At 41.0% G+C, this 20,862-nt stretch overlaps 1 protein-coding gene across 1 annotated transcript; it reads left to right on the top strand.

Annotated features, from left to right (window-relative positions):
- Nucleotides 1-444: 444 nt before the first annotated feature.
- Nucleotides 445-9,736, top strand: Mmp12 (matrix metallopeptidase 12). The gene is made up of 9 exons (XM_041657725.1): nucleotides 445-662; nucleotides 1,524-1,672; nucleotides 1,777-1,905; nucleotides 4,412-4,573; nucleotides 4,958-5,081; nucleotides 6,679-6,812; nucleotides 7,281-7,440; nucleotides 8,825-8,928; nucleotides 9,445-9,736. Exons 1-9 carry the CDS (start codon nucleotides 460-462, stop codon nucleotides 9,543-9,545), a joined length of 1,266 nt encoding a protein of 421 aa, XP_041513659.1. The 5' UTR covers nucleotides 445-459; the 3' UTR covers nucleotides 9,546-9,736.
- The last annotated feature ends 11,126 nt before the right edge of the window (nucleotides 9,737-20,862 follow it).

A 20,862-nucleotide genomic window follows, 5' to 3' on the forward strand; every position in this document is an offset into this window, starting at 1 on the left:
CAAGTGCTTTGCCACTAAGCTACATCTCCCAGCTAAGTCAACTTTCAATGCCAAACAAAATGGTTTAAGTACCCTAACAACAAAGATTTTGCCACTTACAATGTACCCTTATACACTAGGTGTCAAAATGGCTTCTAAAACCCCAGACACAAGTCTGAAGAAGCAGAATAATAAATAGCTTTTCCACTGGGCTCTTGGGAATCAGACTAATTATTTGTGACATGCTTAAATATCTTAGGAAGTTAAATTTCTTTCTTATAATTGATTGTCTACATAATAATAATATAGGTTGTAATTAAAATATGTGGTTCAGGAGCACCAGTGTACTGCTGACCATGTTTGCAGGGTCCCAACAGAAACGTGGCTGTGTACAGTGTACAGTGTAATTGTGTTCATTACTTGTGTTTTGTTCAGAGGTACTTGAAAAAATATTATGGCTTTGATGAGGACAGAATTTCAATGCTAAAATCAAAAGTCAAGAGAAACATCCTAGAAGAAAAACTCCAGGAAATGCAGCAGTTCTTTGGGCTCGAAGCAACTGGGCAGCTGGACAAGCCTACTTTGAAGATAATGCACACCCCTCGCTGTGGAGTATCTGATGTGCAGCATCGTGGCGCAGTGCCATTGAGGTCAATATGGAGCAAGCATCACCTCACCTACAGGTAATGTCAGCATCTGACCCAGTGAATTTTTCTTTCCCATGCGTGTGGCTTCGAGAAACCTGAAACATTTAGCTACAGCAAAGTTTTAAGGCTGAGGGTAGCCTCTGTGCGGTGTTAACACGAAGGCATTCATTGTTTCCAGGCCGGTGTGATGACTGGGGGAGAAAGTGCTTGTCATACAACCATGATGATCTGAGTTCAGATCCCTAAAAACTACGGAAAAGCTGTACAGGCGCAGGAGACAGGGATAGGGGAGGCCCAGGGCAGGCTAGACTAGTAGAATCCGGGTCTACAGTTTTGGTTGAGAGACTCTGCCTCAACAAATAAAGTAGAGTGTGATTGAGGAGGACACCTGAGTCAGCTTCTAGCCTCTGCATGCACTTACACACCACACTCATACCTACACACATATGAACATGCATATACACACAGGCTCCCCCACATAATTCATTATCTCTATAAGGAGATGTGCCATCATTTGCTAGTCAATCAGCTCAGAGCAGAGCAGAAAAGCTGCAAACAAAGAATGGATCTGAATTAAATACAAATAAGACAGGAGAAGTATGTAGAATATTAAAGATGGATAAATATGGAATTTGGGCACAATGGGTATTTGTGTTTATGAAACTAAATCCTTCACGATAGTTACCAGTAATTTATTTGGTAAACTAAAATATATTTGGATTGATATAATAGTTTTCCGGAGAAAAAATGTTTTGAACTTCAAAAGAGTATTTTTTATCTGGACTGTCAGTATGTGAAGACATTCTTCCTTCAGGTGTGGGTGCAGAACGGAGAGACTAGAAAAGACAAAATTAGCCAGTGGTGTCATGCTTGTCTTTCTATCTTTCTCTAACACAGAATCATTAATTACACTCCTAACATGAAGCGTGAGGATGTTGACTACGCATTTCAGAAAGCTTTTCAAGTCTGGAGTGATGTGAGTCTTCTGAGATTCAGGAGGATTTATGAAGGCGAGGCTGACATCATGATCCTTTTTGCATTTGGAGGTACACAACCTCCAAATTTACCACACCATGTGATGTCCCCAAGTGCAGCTCTCTTGCCTTTTGACCGATGTAGCTAACTATTGACTTTCTTTTGTTTTCAAAAGCGCATGGAGACCGCAATGCTTTTGATGGAAAAGGTGGTGTACTGGCCCATGCTTTCTACCCTGGACCTGGCATTCAAGGAGATGCACATTTTGATGTGGCAGAAACCTGGAGTAAAAGTTCCTCTCAAGGTAGGAGAAAAAAAGGAAAACTAACCATAACTAGATTTAAGAAAGAATCTTACAAATTTTTATATTCTTAAATAATCATTATAGTCTTAAATAATATAGTCGAATTGCTCATCTCTAAATCACATATAAGACTTTATACGTTTAGTCCAATTTTTCCTCATTGCAGATCAGAGTTACTGGATCTGATTATGTTAGAGACCAGCTCTAAGAACCACCGAGATCATATGAGCAAGTTCCGTACTATTAACTCCTGGAAAGACAAAAGCTTCTGGTTGGGCTTTGACCAGTAAAATCTATAAACTTAATGGCAAACAATTCTGTGATTGATTATATACTAACAATTTCTTAGATTTGTGATGAATTGGAAAGATATTTATAGAAAATTTACAGATCCTGATGGAGAAGTACAGGCTCATTTGTAGTCTTGGAGCCTTGCATCATCATGTGATACCATTTTCAGAATGTCCAGACTGTAACTCACTATCCCGTTCAGATAATGGAGAATGAGGTTAACTTCTTCTTCTTCTTCTTCTTCTTCTTCTTCTTCTTCTTCTTCTTCTTATTATTATTATTATTATTATTGGCAATCCATAGTATAAGTAAATTTAAGTCATCATCTGAATAGCTTTTCTAATATCTTTTGGAAATTCTCAATTATACAATTTATTCTTGTGGAAAACATAGGGAGAAATTCAAGAATATAGTCACTCCGCCCTGAATACCTTCTCTCACTGATTTTTCATGTGATGTATAGCTATATTTTCATATATACCATATCTACCTGGAAGGTAGACACACAGCCTACAGCTTTGACTCTGATACACAGCCTAAAACTTATCAAGTTTTTGATAAGGGCATTTTGGAGACCGCAGAGGTACATGATGCATGATTCAGTACTTGTTGAACTCTAAATTCTAAACCAGACAGGTTCCATATGTCTCAGTTTTTTCTGGGGTCATATAGGGGCTGTTTGTAAACTATTCATCAAGTGAGAATGTTTTGGAATCCCAATGGACCCTAGAAACGTAAGTTGCTCTTGCCTGAAGAGACCAAGTAAAAGCAAGTTTGTGCAAAAATGGGGACAAAAACATGTACTATTGGCTCCTGGCCTTATTCTTAAAATTGATTTGAGTCTATAATTTTAAGAAGGTGTTTTTGAAAATTCTATCTTTGTGGCCCAGGCTGGCCTTGAACTCAGAGTCCTCTTACATCATCTTTCTGAGTTGGGATATAGACACGGAGCACCACATCCAGTATTGACATATTGTTTTGAACCAGTGTTGAAGAGTTTGATCAGTGCTTGTTTAGTTTCTGTTATAGAGTTGAGTGATATTTTTGATTAAGAAACAAAAAGGACATACAACCTAACAGAAGCACCAGACAGACAGAAAGTCCTGTTTGAAGACCAGGACTAATGGAGCTAATTGTACAAAACATTATGATCTTGAATTCCTAGGCTTAGCCAATCCCACTGTCTCAGCCTCCTGAGTGGTTAGAACAACAGACCAAGCTTTAATTAAGATTTAGAAGCAAGGTGAGCTACCAAATATACCTATGATTTGTGTTATGAAGATTCATGCCAGAATATGTTCCATTTGTCTGGCAATAAATTGATCCATACCTGTAGACAATTTTGGCTCCAAAGGAACATTTTCAGACATTTTTAGTTGAATGCAGAAGTGGGGATTCAAACTTCCACAGAGTGGTAAAATATCTGTGACAGAGAACTGCTCTGACAATACTTACCTAGCCTATAATGACATCATTGAGACTGAGAAAGGATATTTAAAAACACAGGGAAATCAGTAAAAGATTTCTAAATGTGACCTCTACTGTGTTAGATGTATTGTTTCCTTTCAAATGACAAGGCTCAGAAGTTAAGAGAGCACACTGGGCTCTATTCCCAGGACCCAGGTCAGACATCTCACAGCGGCCTCTGACACTAACCCCAGGCAGATAGCAACATCTGCCCTCTGTAGATACCTGCACTCACGTGACACAGCACATTCAGAATGGGATGACATTCAACCACTTAAGGCTGGACTCCTCTCGTGGGGATGGTACCGGGCCTTGTGTAAAAGGTCAAGCATAGGAAGATGAGTACCCCATTATCTTGTTCATCTTGAGACACGAGAAAAGTTAAATAAATGTTGAGAGCAGAATTGTGGGTACCTGATGAAGAAGAGCAAGGGGAGTTGGGTGGGTAATGGTTGATGCACTAGTAATAAGTCACAGTTAGGAGCATGGAGTCCTAGTCTTGAATCTGCTGCACAGCAATACAACTGTAGACAATAGTAGTGTACTATTTACTTCAAAAGGCTAGAAGAAAGGATTTTGAGTATTTTTACCACAGATACACGGTGCATACCCTATCTTAAACATTATGCAATAAGTGTAGGCATCAAAACATCACATGGCACCTTATAAACATGTACAGTTTCTTGTGTGAGTTAAATAGAAAGTGATAAAGCCCACAGCTTTATTCTTTCACCTTTTTGCTTCTTAGGTACGAATCTGTTCCTTGTTGCTGTTCATGAGCTTGGCCATTCCTTGGGGCTGCATCATTCCAACAATCCAAACTCAGTCATGTACCCCAGCTATGGTTTCCTTGACCCCAACACATTCCGCCTCTCTGATGATGACATAAGTAGCATTCAGTCTTTCTATGGTAAGTCGAACCTCATAATTTGCCATACAGTGCCATGCATTTTTATGAATAATCTCTCATATCTATATTTGGAAATTTTACTCTTTTGTTGCACACCCTGTGAGATAAGCTACACAGACCCTGTCTTCATTTGCCCTCACATCTGGGACATTTCCTAACAGTGCCACCACTGCTCTGTTGGCAGGGCTTCCAGAGGAAGTAAATTCAAGTATTCTCTTCTGTGATGCTGTAACTAAGAGGGACAAAGTCCTCGGGGCATACTTCTCATGAAGTTCATAGGAAACATGACTGCTTTGTATTTTCCTTTAAGGAACAGAATATTTAAAAAGAATAGCTATTCCTCCCACAGAATTCCCAGAGTTGAACATCAAAATGTCTTTTTAGGAGCCCCAGTAAGAAGCCCACCCACGATGCGTCCTGAGCGTCGCCTGCCAATGATCTGCCGGCAGCGCCTGAGCTTTGATGCGGTCACCACAGTGGGAGATAAAATCTTCTTCTTTAAAGACTGGTATGGTTATTTTCCTATCTAGTCAATGCTATAGGCTGTGGGGTTAGGTTTGGTAGCTTTTGTTTTTGTTTGTTTGTTGCCAGAAGGTATTTGGAAGAATGTAGATCAAATTTGTGTGGCAGGAACTTGGACTGGTTCTCAAGTTTTGGAGAGATCTTAGATTTTTTGAAGTAGAGAATTATGTGATACTGTTTGCGTGACTAGGAAGCTAATGTGTGAAAAAATTATATTTGTAGTGGGATCTGGCTGGGGAATTAAAAGACAGGAAGTTGAGAAGCCCAGGTTGAAAAGGATGCAGTATCAGGTATTGGGGAGATGGTTCTGCTGGCAAAGTACAAGATGTTCAAACAAGAGGACCTAAGATCAATCCCCACCCCCACATAGATGCATTCAGGGGCAGCTGCATGGACTGTGAAGTCCCAGTGTGCAGCAGAGGAAAGCAGACTCACTGGGGCTTGTGGAGTCTCAAGCAGTCTAACAGAACCCAAAAGCTCCAGGCTTAATGAAAACAAACAAAAGAAAAAAAAAAAGAAAACACACTTAGCAGCCAAAATGAATAATAAGCAGTGTTCCTCAGACTGGATTCTGTAATACTGGCTGTAAGTCAAGTTTTCTCACTTGTTTATGTTATCAACTTCTGAACTGGAATGGCATAGGTGCTTTTAGAAATTCATAAGGGAAATATTTCAGTAATCAATTTAAATTCTAACCTTTTTATATTGTATTTGGACTTTTATTTAAATGTATTATTATAGTTCTATAAATCCAAGATCCCCTTAGTCTGTGTTTTATGACAGTTAAGGATTTTATCTAGAGTTTTCTTTCCTGTACAACGTTTTTATACAAAAGATCTTTAAAACATAGACTTTTTATTTAAAAAAAAAGATAAGGGGGAATGGGTGAGGAAGACACCTCAAGTGCACACATGTACACAAACATATCCATAAACATCTACACATGCAAACATACATAAACACATACATACACACATATATACCACACAAATATGCACATACATATACACACTTAAATATATACACACAATACACATATACATAAGCACATATATACACATACATACAAATATACACACATGCATATATACATATGTACATAATACACACATGTATCCACACATACACAGAAATTAAGACCCTAAAAACTTCCTATGTAGACCTCTTTTTGTACATGGAGAACTCCAGAATGGTTCCCAGTTTCCGTGTTGGAGCAGAGATGGAGACAGAGGCTGAGTTGGGGGAGGTCAGTGGGGAAGCTAATGTGTGGGAGGGAGGATGGATGCTCCTGAGATTGTAAAACAGCAACTTCTTCCATTTACAAAACCAGCTAACCAGTTGGGAGACTATACTAGAATCTTAGATCCCTGGAGTCCAGACTCTGAATTTATTTATTTATTTTGGTTTCCTGTTTAATCAGTGTCACTACCAGAATTGATTAAGGCACTCTTTCAGGGTGCTCTCATACAGACACTTATGGAATAAAGTGTGAGAATCAATACTGAATCATTTCACAAGTTCCCATTTGTATTTTGAAGGAATCTACAGCAATTTTCACATATATTAAATGCTTTTCATGTCAGGTTCTTCTGGTGGACACGACCTGGGAGTCTAGCCTCCAATATCACTTCAATTTCTTCCATGTGGCCAACTGTCCCGTCTGGTATCCAAGCTGCTTATGAAATTGAAAGCAGAAATCAACTATTTCTTTTTAAAGGTAACGCCAATGCTTGGTTCTGCCACTGAGAACATGGTAGAAAAAGGTACCTCTTTTTATAATTAGATACTAAAAACAGACTGTAGACTTCGGTAATCATGTCTCTAGATGATAAGTTAACAGTTTATATAAAAGCTCAAGTATACAAGAAATATACGCAGCCTTTGGGATAGATGTGTGGAATATAAGATAATGGCACTTAAACGTATCCAAACCACAGAGCCACAGGAGGTAAAAAAATGAGTGAGAACAAAAACAGGGTGGGTTGATATTACTCAGTGACAGAGAACCTGCTTACCATGGATGGAGTCTCAGATTCATCCCCACCCCCATCCCCGCCCCAGCCAGCACAAAAATTAAAATGAGTATTAGAACACTGCACAAGAGAGATGCTTTACAGTAAGTCAGTGTTTTTAAGTTTTAGTTTTTGGTGCAATTCTGTTGTGCCCTTTGTCTTTGTCTTCGTAGATGACAAGTACTGGTTAATAAGCAACTTAGCACCAGAGCCAAGCTATCCCAGAAGCATATACACTCTGGGATTGCCCACGTCAGTGAAGAGAATAGATGCAGCCACCTTCGACCCATATCGCCAGAAGGTTTTCTTCTTTGCGGATAAGCAGTATTGGAGGTGAGTTACAATGGCATCTTCTCTATGAAAGCCTCAAATGCCTTTGTCTTTCTTGGGAGAGAGAGCAGAGAATATGGGTGTAAAATAGTCACTACCCACCTGGTTCTTTTCTCCAGGTTTCTGATATAATTTAATTTTGGAGTGTGTCTGGGCTCCTGGACTCCTTCTCATAACTGTTGGACCCAGAAGACAAAATGAGGAAGCGGCCCTTTGAGTGGCAGGGTGCCAGCAGGCCAGATGCACTCCACCGCTAGTCTGGTTGTCTCACTCCCCTAACGCTGAAGAAGGGGGATCATCCCTGGCCTCTGCTGAGGAAAACAGTCAGGAGCCACATCATTTGCATGTTTGACATAAGACATAACAGAATATACTAAGAGAGTAAACCTCTATGTTTTCTTGAATATTTAAAATTCAACATCTAATTTCAACTGAATGCCATACATTTGTGACAACAATTGTTCTGCCAACTTTAGCTTCGTTTGAAAACTAGGACTTGTAATTTCACCAAATTAAACTTCCTGGAGAGGTGACAAATAGGACTAATTTGTTGTAATTTGACATTCTTTTTTTTTTTTTTTTTGATTTTTCGAGACAGGGTTTCTCTGTGGTTTTGAAGCCTGTCCTGGAACTAGCTCTTGTAGACCAGGCTGGTCTCGAACTCACAGAAATCCGCCTGCCTCTGCCTCCCGAGTGCTGGGATTAAAGGCGTGCGCCACCACCGCCTGGCATAATTTGACATTCTTAAAAATTTGTCTAACTACTGGCTCCCTTTTACCCTTCCAACTGACCAAAGTATTTCCTTTTCCTAAATACCAGAGGGCCGGGGCGAGCCAGTAACGGCTGGAGAGCTAAACTGAGTGAAAAATAAGACAGAAGCAAGTTCAGTTGTCACATGGAAGTCTAGAGAAAGTTGATTCTTTCTTTTCTCTCAGGAGGAGAAGATACTTTATGGAAATCTAGGACCTCGCTCTCCAGTGTAGATGTGATGTGTTTGACTATTTGTTTTTCTTTAACATGGATGTTCAAAACCCGTTGATGCCATGGCCCTTAAGACCCCTTCTTTTCACCATGGGAGAAAATAATTGATATGCATCTTGCTAGAAAGGATTTGCAAAAATGAGGACAGGCAACTAAGATATTGGGCCAGCGAGGGCTGTTACATTTCAAGCCCTTATCAATGCCAGGTGGCATGGGAAGGGACTGAGGAGCCGGGAGAGCTCTGACTAGAGTCATGGTCCAAGTTTTGAGTCCTGTGATAACCTAGGGAAAATCATCGAACTTTAGGTCTTTGCAGTTTTCCTTGGTACATTTAGAACACTTTCAGGAAAGATGAGTGTGTGCTTCGTGTTATGACGTTCATCTCCTCACTGTGGTCCTTCCACAGGTATGATGTGGCGCAACAGGCCATGGACCCGACTTATCCCAGACTCATTTCCACACACTTCTCAGGAGTTGGTCCTAAAGTTAGTGCAGTCTTCTATTTCAAACGTAAGTAGACTGGGAAAATATCGGAAATCACATTTTCAAGTACGAAAATGCAGCCTGGGATCCAGCATGGGTGCAGCGCTCTCCAGCCTGTGGTGTGAATATGTTCAACTTCAGCCTGAGCAAACTGGCCTGTGGGCGTCACAGAGCAGTGGTCCAGCCCACATGGTGTGGGATGAGCTGTATGATGCATTTAACAAGAATAAAACCCCCCGTTTTGTTCATTATCCTCTCCTACTGAGTGGACGAAGATTTATAAACAAATCCGAGTTCACCCTGGCCTTTTTCTCCTTAAAGATCCATGTGTGCCTGACCTAGACCCTGTGTCCTCTCCTAAGACCTCTACCCAGAGACTGGCTTGCTGGAGGGGAACATCAGAGCAGGGTGCACTGCCAAGAATCCCCAACACTGACATCACAAACCACACCGTTTGTAGTCTAGATTACCTTTAAAAAACAGCTCTAGGTTTTAAAGGAACACAAAGTAAAAGTTAAAGAATTGAATTTGTTTCCATTTTAGGATACTACTACATCTTCCAAGGAGCCATGCAACTGGAATATGACCCCCGGTGGCATCGAGTCACAAAAAGGATGAAGAGTACCAGCTGGTTTGGGTGTTAGGAAGGATGCAGTCAAGGGTGCTTGTCAGTGCAATAAGTACTTATCACATATTCGCCATGTACTACATGCCAGTAATGTAACAGGAAACGACCACAGATAACTGTTTACACAGAAAAATGCTTTTACAAAAGTTATCCTCTTTTGATTATTTTTCAGTTGATCCTCTTCTTAATTTTGAGCAAATATCTTCAAAGGCCTCCAGGTTCCCCACCCATAGGTTGTTTTTTTTTTTAACAACCATCAAGTGTGAAAATTAGAATGACTTCTCTGTCTTCACTGAAATTTATTTATTAAAAATAATTTTTTAAAAAGTATTTGGCTTTTGATTTTTTTTCTTTAAAAATGTTGTGTGTATGTGTGTGTATTTGACTTCAGGTATGTATATGTACCGCATGTGTGCAGTGCTGGTAGGGGCCAGAAGAGGGCATCAGATCCCTAGAAACTGGGGTTACAGATAGTTATGGGGAGTCTTGTGGGCGCTGGGATTGAACCTATATCCTTGGGGAAATTAGCCTGTGCTCTTAACTGCTGTGTCATCTTTTGGTCCTCGTTTTTAATATCTTTCTTGAAAAACAGAATGAATTTTGAAAATAACCCTGGCTTCTGCTGTGAAATAATACTTTTGTACCCTGAAAAGATTTGTCACTTGCATTGGTTTAATAAAACGTGGATTGGCCAGGTAGGAAGTATAGGCAGGGTGACTAGACTAAAAGAATTCTGGGAAAAGAAAAGGCAGAGACACAGTCACCAGCCAGACACAGAGGAAGCAGGATGAAAGTACCTCACTGATAAAAGGTACCAAGCCATGTGGCTAAACATACACAAGAATTATGGGTTAATTTAAGTTGTAAGAGCTAGCTAATAATAAGCCCGAGTTAATAGACCAAACAGTTTATAATTAATATAAGCATCTGTATGTTCCTTTGGGACTGAATGGCTGTGGGACTGTGCGGGACAGAAACGTCTATCTACAAATGGTGGCCAAATGTCTGGTAAGAATTTCCACACAAAGTTTGAGAAATCTTAAAAGAAAGGATTCTAGCTAGACAGGAACAGAGTCAAGCACAGCTTCTTGGTAACCATTTTTTCTCCAAGTAGGCTCTGTTTGCTGTCAGTGACTCAGCATTAGGAGCAAAAACTACATGCTGGCTCTTTTAAGAGGCACTGTCACCAAACACTTAAATATTGTCTATGAGCAGTCAATGACATGCTTCTTGGTGGTGGGATAGACCTAGAAACTCCACAGAGTTGTGGCAGTAAACGTGGCTCCCAGCAATGCTTCTACCATGAACCTAGACCCTCAGGAAGCCAAGGAATGGACCAAGCCAGTCACCAAAGCCCACAGCCTTTTTTCTAGCCTTACTGCTTAGCAGACTAAAGACTCATGTGCTAAGAAAAGAGAGATGCACAGTAAAGATAGATTCAGATGAAAAAAAAGCCTCTAAATGGTTTACAGTGTGCTTAAAAATATATGTAGACTTGGGAAAGAAAATAAAAAGGACAGAGAAAATCTTTAAAAACAAATAAAAAGAAAGAAATAGAGCAGCTGGGTATGGTGGCACACACCTTTAATTCCAGCACTTTGGAGGCAGAGGCAGGTGGATCTCTGATGTGGGAGTGTCATATATCAATCTGTTGATTTCATTGGTTAAGTAATAAAGGAACTGCTTGGCCCCATAGGTTAAAACATAGGTGGGAGGAGTAAACAGAACAGAAGGCTGGGAGAAAGAAGCTGAGTCAAGTGAGTCGCCATGATTCTCCCACTCCAGGCAGACGCAGGTTAAGATCATTCCTGGTAATTCCATGGGCTACACAGATTATAAGAAATGGGCTAGTCCAGGTGCTAGAGTTAGCTGAGAAAAGGCTAGATATAATGGGCCAAGCGGTGTTTAAAAGAATACAGTTTTCCGTGTAATTATTTCGGGCCATAAGCTAGAGCTAGCCATATGGACTTCCGGGTGCCAGGAACGTAGCCCTGCTGCTCCTATTTCAACAGATCTCTGTGAGTTTGAGGACAGTCTGATCTACAGAGTGAGTTCTAGAGATACACAGAGAAACCCTGTGTCAAAAATTAAAAAATAAAAGAGTAAAAAGTCAGCCACATAAAGATAGAAAATGCACAGAAAATCTGGATCTTGTATCTTATTGTGTTGTATTTGAATAGTTTGACTTCTAAGAAAGAAACAACAGCTGACAAAAGACATTTGATTATAAATGCTGCTGGATTAATCTAATTTACATATTCTGAAAATACTTTGACTTAAGTCAAAAGATATGTTACCTCAGAGAAGAGGTTTTGCTTTTGTTTCAACAGGAAATGAGAGGCTGTGGATTTATTCTGGGTTAAGAAAAATAAGGATTGATTGAGGAAGACCCCCTGAAAAATCTTCATTAGTAATGGATGGCCCAGATTATCCAATGTTTCAGAGTACCTCTAGTGCAGTTTCCTCTAAGCTCTACATCCAGAACAACCTTAAGAATGTTGACTGAGATGATTCAAAACCATACAATACAACAGTCAGGACTATACCATAATCCTAAATTTTCTTTGTGTCCCCATAAGATGATCAGTGCCCCCAGTCATCAGGAAGTAGCCTACAAAACTATGCCCACATTCTCAAAAAATTGGATTATGGATGTTTGTCTTTGTTTAGAGTGTTGGTTATAAGTTGTTATGGAAAATGGTCAGGGAAAAAGTTAAAAAAAAGGAGAATAGATTCAGGGTTCTTGTTTTGAAAGGAAAAAAGGGGAGCTACATTGGTTTAATAAAATGCTAATTGGCCAGTAGCCAGGCAGGAAGTATAGGCAGGGAGACTAGACTAAAAGAATTCTGGGAAGAGGAAAGGCAGAGACACAGTCACCAGCCAGTTACAGAGGAAGCAAGATGAGAATGCTTCACTGATAAAAGGTACCAAGCCACATGGTTAAACATAGACAAGAATTATTGGTGAATTAAAGTTGTAAGAGCTGATTAATAATAAGCCTGAGTTAATAGGACAAATAGTTTATAACTAATATAAGCATCTGTGTGTTTCTTTGGGACAGAACAGCTCCAGGACTGAGTGGAACAGAAACTTCTGTTTACAGGCTTCCAAATAAAGTCTTTTTTTTTGTGACTGTACCAAGAGTTAATAGAGATGTGACATCTACAAAAGTTGGAGCTTCAAGTCCTTTTGATCAATTGTGCGAGGACATCCGTTTAATCCTAAGATAAGAAAACATCCTCTAGCCTGCACATAACCCCAAGAATAACTGTAGCATATAACCAGAGGACTAAGAGAAGAAAGGATGAAGTGGATTTCCCTTCTTGTTAGATTCTTGCACATCGGAGAATAGGCTGAGCCACTGCTGAGCGATCTTACAGGATGTTAAATCTAAGCCTTCTTAACAACAGGAGGAAATGTGTGTGACTAGCACACACCTCTAAGTTTGTTGTGGGGAAGAGCCCCTCACGCCTGTGTCCTGGCCTTCTAACAGTTTCCCATATTGCCTTGATATTTAAACTCCCTATCTGATGCACTGTGCATACTGTAGAACTTTCCATTAAAGCTTATGGGTTTGTGAAATATGTTCAATCCTAAAACTGATTGGTGTCACTACCCAGATACAGAAACATCTCCACAGCGATACTTATCTGATCATATTTGAAGAGTGAAGTTGAAGGGATGTGGGGAAGCCACTCCTAGCCTTCATGTCTCAGACATTGTGAGCAAAGATCTTCATCATCAACTTGATGGGGTCTGGGATCATATAAGAGACTTATGAGTTCTGTCCAGAGCAGTATGGTGGGTTGGTGCATTAGAACTCACCCATAATGGACAGGGCAGCACTTTGCCCTTGTGAGGATAGATGCATAAACTCTGGTTGCAAGTTTGCTTTTCATGTTCATAATGCCTCTGTCCAAACTATTACCCAGGGACTTTAACAGAATTCCTTAGCCACCATCATGGTACTCTGCACAGTATTGTCCCTGAACAGGGAGCTCATTTCACAGTCGAAGTAGAGTAGGCTTATGTTCACATTCATGGAATTCGCTGGTCTGATCGTGTTCCACACAGTCCTGACCCCGTTGGCTTGAAGAATACTTATTGTTCAGTGTTAGAGGGCCCTGTGTGTGCTAACAAAGCACTCTCCCTTTAAGCTATATCCTAGCTGTTAAGATTCTGAAAGAGTTGATATTGTCAGTTTGGTGTTAGTGTTTCTTTAAACTCTAAACAACTAAGGGTGTCAGTTGCTGCTTTTTTGAAAAAGGATATTTTGATTGTCCTTATTCTGCCACCCTAGGCAATATGGCTCTTAAGTTACTAATTTTAGTCTTGATAGCAAAAGATATTTAAAACCCTAAATTGGTACTACTATTTGCCCATTAACATTGTCAAAATAGTTATTTCAAAAAACATATTATTTATATTAAAATGTGATTTAACAGGCTAAATAGCTAAAATATTTTCTTAACTCCTTCTAGGACAAACGTTTTCTGAGGTAACCTGACAAATGAAAGCTCTTTAAAGTCTTGATGACTTTAAAGAATAGAACTGGCCATGGACCAATTGTGAGAACTTCCTATTAATAGGTGGATTTTGGTTTTATTAATTTAAAAATTCTAGCATGATCTTTATTTAAAGGCACCTTTGCCACTTTCTAAGACCATCTCTGCTAGAGCATGACTATCTTTGTTTGGTTTGGTTTGGTTTTGGTTTTTCGAGGCAGAGTTTCTTTTTTTTCTTTTTTTCTATTAAGAATTTTTAAAATAAAATCTTTTCTCATTTTACATAGCTATCCCACCCCTAGTCCCTCCCCTCCTCCTGCTTCCTTCACCTTCTTCCACCCCACTTCATCATCCACTCCTCAGAGAGGGTAAAGCTTCCCATGGGAAGTCAACAAAATCTGACACTTCACTTGGAGGCAGGACCAAGGTCTTCCCCTGTGTATCTAGACCGAGCAAAAAGATTATGCTCCTACATGCCAGTTCAAGCACTAGGGATAAAGCCTGGTGCCACTGCCAGTGGCTCCACAGACTATTCAAGCCTCACAACTGTCCCCCACCCTCAGTGGGCCTAATTTTGTTCTATGCAGGTTTGCCCTGCTATCAGTACAGAGTCAGTGAGCTCTCACTAGCTCAGGTCAGCTGTTTCTGTAGGTATCACCATCATGGCCTTGACCCCTTTGCTCATATTATCACCCACCCCCCCTTGGGCGGGACTCAGGTAGCTCGGCCCAGGGTTTGCTGTAGATCTCTGTTTCTGCTTCCATTAGTTGCTGGTTGAAGGTTCTATGATGACAATTAGTTAATTAATCAATCTGATTATAGGAGTTGAGACAGGGCTACTCTGTGTAGCTTTGGAGCCTGTCCTAGGACTAGCTCTGTAGACCAGGTTGGCCTCAAGCTCACAGAGATCCTCCTGCCTCTGCCTCCAGAATGCTGGGATTAAAGGCATGCACCACCACCATCTGGCTTATCCTTATGGTTTTTAAGACATTGTGTATGTCTTCAAGCTCTACTTTTTACTTTTACAAAGTCTAAAATGTTTTCAAATGAGCTCTCTTTGTGATGCATTTTTTAATCATTTGACAATCTCCTTCTGAGACTCTAATAAAAAAATCCTTCTTCATTGTAGCCCTTATTCTTTCAAGTGCTCTTCTGGGTCTTGGTTTTATAGTACTCTGGTTTTCCGTGGACCAGTTCTCAGGTCTGTCTTCAAGCTGAGCAGCAGTCTCTTCACCTGGTTGAATTATATGACCGTGTATATGTAGTACCTGAAGAGGTCAGAAGAGGGCATCAGATCCCCTGGAACCTGTGAAGTGCTGGGAACCGAACTCCAGCCTTCCCTTAACTTTGAGCCGTCTTTGCAGCTCTGTGATCAACTGTTTAGCCCGTTCATTCTGGCTTTACATTTGAGCCAAGAAGTGATAATTCCAAAGTTCCCACTTGATTTGTTTTCAAAATGGACTGGTCATGACTTACTTTCTTGTTGCCTGATCATTTTTGTGATTTTTCTCTCTTACCTTTTTATATTTTAAATTCCCCATTATCTGGTAAGGATTTGATGATTTTAACATTAAGAGACCTTGTATATTGAAGCTCAATGTTTGCTTTCCAAGGGCTTTTACTGGTAGAGTCTCACCCCATTGTGCCTTAGGGACGCTGTGTGAGCTCACTTTACAGTGTTTTCTGAGACACGCTCTCTCTAGGAGTTTAGACCAGCTTTATGCTTATACCGACCTACCTGCCTCGTCCTCAGGAGTGCTAGGATTACAGCTATGCGCCTTTGTGCCCAGCTGTGCTTTTCTTTATCCTTAACACTGTTTCCCATAAGAATCAGGATTTTTTTTCACTAGAGACTGTCTGGCCTCTTTTAAAAATCGGTGGTAAAAAGCTTAACCACAGTATCTTTCCCTAACTTTCAAGTTGTTCAAGTTCAGGATCCCCAAAGTCCTCTGCTACAAGCTTCACCCTGGGGGGATTTCCCTTTCTCCTTGGCTGGCTACTCACTAATGCTTAATCCAACTTCAGTTCACTTGGTGTGTGGATATGTGTGCCTGCAGGTGTATGCGTGCCTGTGTAGAGGAACCAGAAAAGCCCCCAAGACTTCCACAATCGCCATCAAGCCCAGCATGCGCTGAGGAGGTTTGTCAGGACTGGTTTTCTGTAGCAGGGCCGTTCGTTCAGAGTGCACCATCTGCTATGCTGCACGGAAGTGTGGCTTATCTTTTGATACTGCAAAGAGGTTGAGAGGTAAAGTGAATGCTTTACCTTTACAGCTACTGATGGCACAGAGGCCCATAGCAATAATAAATTAGAAGATCCCTTTCGTGGCTCACCGTGAAGCAGTAGGAAAGTTAGTTTGATGGAGGAAGGTCATTGGCTAATAAAGGAACTGCCTTGGCCCATTTTATTGGTTAGAGGATAGGTGGGAGGAGTAGACAGAACAGAACGCTGGGAGGAAGAGGAAGTGAGGTCAGAGATTCAACAGCTCTGCTCTCAAGAGCAGACGCCTGAGAGAGACGCCATGCCCCGCTCCCGGGATGAAGCTCCGACCCAGGATGGACATAGGCTAGAATCTTCCTGGTAAGCGCACCTTGGGGTGCCATACACAAATGATTAGAAATGGGCTAAATTAATATGTGAGAATTAGCCTAGAAGAGAATGGGCTAAGCAGTGTTTAAAAGAATACAGTGTCCGTGTAATTATTTCGGGGCATAAGCTAGCCGGGCAGGCGGCCGGGGTGTTGGGGACGCAGCCCCGCCGCCGCCCTTATTACTTCAGCTAGTTGACCTCACGTAATAATTATGGTCTGAGAACTGCCACAATGAAGTCCCTGAAACCTGGTAGGGACTCAACCGGGGTTTGTCTCTCCCCATTTAATCTGCTCCTTGATCCACAGTGTTTTCTTCTCCCCTCCTTCCGTAGTGGCATCAGCTGTCAACTCGACACAGCTTAGAACTAAACTGGGGGTGGAAGGGTCTCTGTTGAATAACTTTTTACCAGCTGAGTTCACACACATATCTTCACTGTTAACTTACTGTGGTGGGCAGCACCATTCCCTGGACTTCATAAGGATAATATCTGAGTGTGAGCCCAAGCAATCCCAAGAACAAGCTGGCGAGCATTGTCCTTCATGGTCTCTACAGCAGATTCCTGCCTGAGTCCCTCAGGGATGGACTGTAATCTGAAAATGTAAGCCAAAGAGACCCTTCCCTCCCCAAGATGCTTTTAGTTAAAGTGTTTTGTTATAGCAAGAGAACGACACCAGAACATCTCTGCTGGTACATTTATCACCTTAGAAATGGCTTTCATTTGTGGGGAAGGCAGCCAGGTGTTCCCTCCATCATTTCCCTCATGACAGGCTACTCCAGATCACCCAAAATTTAGGAATCGTTACCATGATTTTTATTCTTCCAGATACTGATTTAAATAATGGTTATTATTTTCTAGGGATGTATATATAACTTCCATTATACACATCAAATTCATAGGATTAGTATTTTATGACCACATTAAGAATGAAGAAAAAGATGGGAGAAATAAGCAATTCGTTTAATTACTTCATTTAATTTACTTAATTCATTTATAGCTACAAAGTCTGGAAACTGGGATTCAGGCTGAAGCCTTTAATCCCTAAACCCATGTTCTTTTTTATTCCTCTTTAGCTGTTTCAACTGACAGTCATTTAGGTAACAAGGAGCACGCTCCATTTGTTAGGCACACAATAAAATAACTCCCGAGTGACCCACCTTTAAAGTCCTGGTCCTTCTCCATCTTTTGGGAGCAGTTACAGTCCCTTAAACATCCTCAGAGTACTGTGTATACAAGCGAGGGCTGTGAAAACACTCTGAGACGTCTACTTTTGTTTTTTTTTGTTTTGTTTTGGGGTTTCTCTGTGTACCCTGGCAGTCCTGGAACTGGCTTTGTAGATAAGGCTGGCCTCAAACTCACTGATTTCCTTTGGCCTCTGCCCCCCCAAGTACTGGGCAAGTAATAGGCATGTTTCACCACCGCCCTGCGAGACTTCTGCAAATCTTAGTGTGGACAGATTTTGCTTTGAGCTGCCAGCTCACAAAAAAAAAATGACACATATACTAATTATTAAATATGAAAGCTTGGCCTTAGCTTAGGCTTGTTCTTAACTAGTTCTTATAACTTAAATTAATCCATAATTTTTAATCTACATTCTTTTATGTAACTCGGTTACCTTGACTCTCTTCCCCATCCTGCTTCCTCCACATCTGGCTGGTGACTCCACCTTTTTTTCCCCAGAGCTCTTTCTCTGTCCCCAGAAGTCCTGCCTAACCTCTTCTTGCCTAGCTAAAGGCCTTCCAACTCTTTATTAAGCCAATCACAATGGCATGTCTTCTTATAGTGTAAAGGAACATTCTACAACATGTATGTGAGGCCAAGGGAAAATTCCACATACATTTTCAGTTTATGACTTTGAACATGTTCCCATCTCTGTATTTGAGCAAGCTATGACTTTCAAAAATGTAAAACAAGCAACAACAGCAAAACAGCAACAACAAAAACCTCCGACGCCCTGTGAAGCATGTGCTAGATTACAAAGGTGTGGAGTTGATTCTGTGTGCGAGTCCGATGCTCAATGTGAATTTTGTTGAAAAGCATCAGGGAGTTCCTGCACAGAAAAACTTTAAAGACTTGTCTCGGATTTGGAACTCCGGCTGATCTTTGAGAGGCCAGAGTCTTGGTGTGCTTGTGAATCTTTGCTAGCATATGTTCTAGCCGGGTCACTCTGGGCACCAAGAGGAGGAAGATGCTGGGCAGAACAACTGGGCTTGGAAATGGGATAGGAGACTCTGAAACGCAGAAAGGTCATGGGAGGCACCCCCCAAGTTGAGGACTATCAGGTATCGAGCCTAGAGACAGAGCTGAAGTCAGGCTTTTCTTTTGAATCGCCCCTCTGCATACATGTTCCATGGAACCTGCCAGAGATTGGCCCTGACCTTTCACCGTATTTCTGGCAGGGCCTCTACTCTGCCAACCCAGCTCGACTGCAAGCTCCGGGGGATTCTCTTGTTTCTGCCTCCCATCTCGACACGAGACTTCTGGGATTACAGACATACATATTATCACACTTGCCTTCTGTGTGAGTTCTGCAGATCCACACTTAGGTCCTCACACCCGCTTGACAAGCACTTATCCATGAAACCATCTCACCAGTCCCAGCATTCAGTTTCTCAGAATGTGAACATCTAGACAATAAAATGTAGCTTATATCTGGGTTAAACACTATTAACAGAGTGCATGAAGGATTTGGATTAACTTAAAAAAATGCAGCAATCTCTATTTTTGTTTGTTTTGGGTTTGACTGTAAAATATTGTGATAATAGAGTAGAATAAACACTTTAACACTTTCTGATCTTTGGTGTCTCGATCTGTAAAATGGGCATACTAGTGTTACCTTGCAATGTAGGTTACAAGATTGCACATAATCTGTGCAGTGTGTCAGACACATACTAAGTGATTGGAACCTGCCATTGTTTCTTCCATTCTTTCCTTCCTTTATATTTTGAAACAGGGTCTCATGTATATCCAAAACGGACTTTAAGCCAGCTTTGTATCTTAAATGTGTGATTCTTCTGCTTCCATCTACCAAGTGGTGGGATTATAAGCATACATCCATCACCATGCCTGATCTATGCAGTGCTGGAGATCAAAACCAGGGATTCACGGAGCTGGGCAGGCACACCACCAGCTGAGCAGCAGCTGCAGCACTTTTTTCTTTTTTCTCAAAGACTAATTGTGCCGTGTGTATTTTATGAACATATTACATTCTTAGAAAAGACCTCGAGTCTTCTGTCACTGGAAACGTTACTGAATGACGAATGTTCTGGCCCTGGTCTCCTCCTTTCCACAGTGTGGTTTAATGAGGAACATGCTGACACACATCAGCACACTGGCATTTTGAGAGCAAGCTTTGCCTCGGGAAACATCCAAGCCTAATTTTGGACGATCCCACAACTCAAACTTCCATCTGTCATTCTTATATAACGTGATCTATCCAAAGGATGTGTCACTATTAACAAAGTCATGACTCAAAAGAAGACAAAATTTTCTCAGAACAGTGACAAGGAACATAACTCACAGGCACAGATTTTTCATGCAATGAACAGTACTAATAAAGGTGTTTGAGAAAGAAAATAAAAACATAAAAACTAATCCCTATACTAAGACAATTATGAATTACATTTAAAGTTTTAATGTGGTCACTCAGTCAAGGGAGTGTCCTGGGCTTCTATGGAGGTCAGGGGTGAAAACTGTGGAGTTGGTAGACAGTGTTTCCAGGGAGAGACTGGTGCACGTAGACAATGTCAAGGGTGTAGTAGAAGTTTGATCTCCAGTCTATAGCAACATTCCAAGTAAACCAATCTCTTTATGTAGAATAAAAGCTACCACGTATGGCCAGGCTCTCCAGAAGGTGGACTGTTAACGACACAGCACTTTGGGATTGGTAAATGACAATCACTTCCATCAGTTGCCTCCAGGAGGCCAAGTCTTTTTGTTCCACCTTCCAACTTAGGAACAACAAATAAAAGCACTAAATATGAACACCAAGCCACTAATAAAGGGTTCTACATGTCCAAGTGACCTGCCTATAACTCTTCCTGCCACCCCCTAGTCAGGAGGGTCTGATGCCCCCTTTTCTCTCTGTCAGGAGGGTCTGAAGCCCCCATTTTCCTACCATGAAGTTCCTGTCTGGAGCATTTATCATGAGCTACTGTGGACCATGACGCAATAACAGCTTATAGCAATTGATAATTCTGAGGAAAACCCCTCCGAGAAATTATTCTCAGATGGAGGAGC

The sequence above is a fragment of the Microtus oregoni genome, unplaced genomic scaffold, assembly GCF_018167655.1.
Source record: "Microtus oregoni isolate MIOR12 unplaced genomic scaffold, Mior012 000008F_ref0000371, whole genome shotgun sequence".
Taxonomy (NCBI): domain Eukaryota; kingdom Metazoa; phylum Chordata; class Mammalia; order Rodentia; family Cricetidae; genus Microtus; species Microtus oregoni.

Excerpts from the sequence above, each read along its gene's own strand:
- Mmp12 (XM_041657725.1), top strand. The coding sequence starts at position 460 with ATGCTAAAATCAAAAGTCAAGAGAAACATCCTAGAAGAAAAACTCCAG. Across the intron at positions 1,906-4,411 it reads GAGTAAAAGTTCCTCTCAAG|GTACGAATCTGTTCCTTGTT; the intron begins GTAGGAGAAAAA and ends TTTGCTTCTTAG. Across the intron at positions 8,929-9,444 it reads TGCAGTCTTCTATTTCAAAC|GATACTACTACATCTTCCAA; the intron begins GTAAGTAGACTG and ends TTTCCATTTTAG.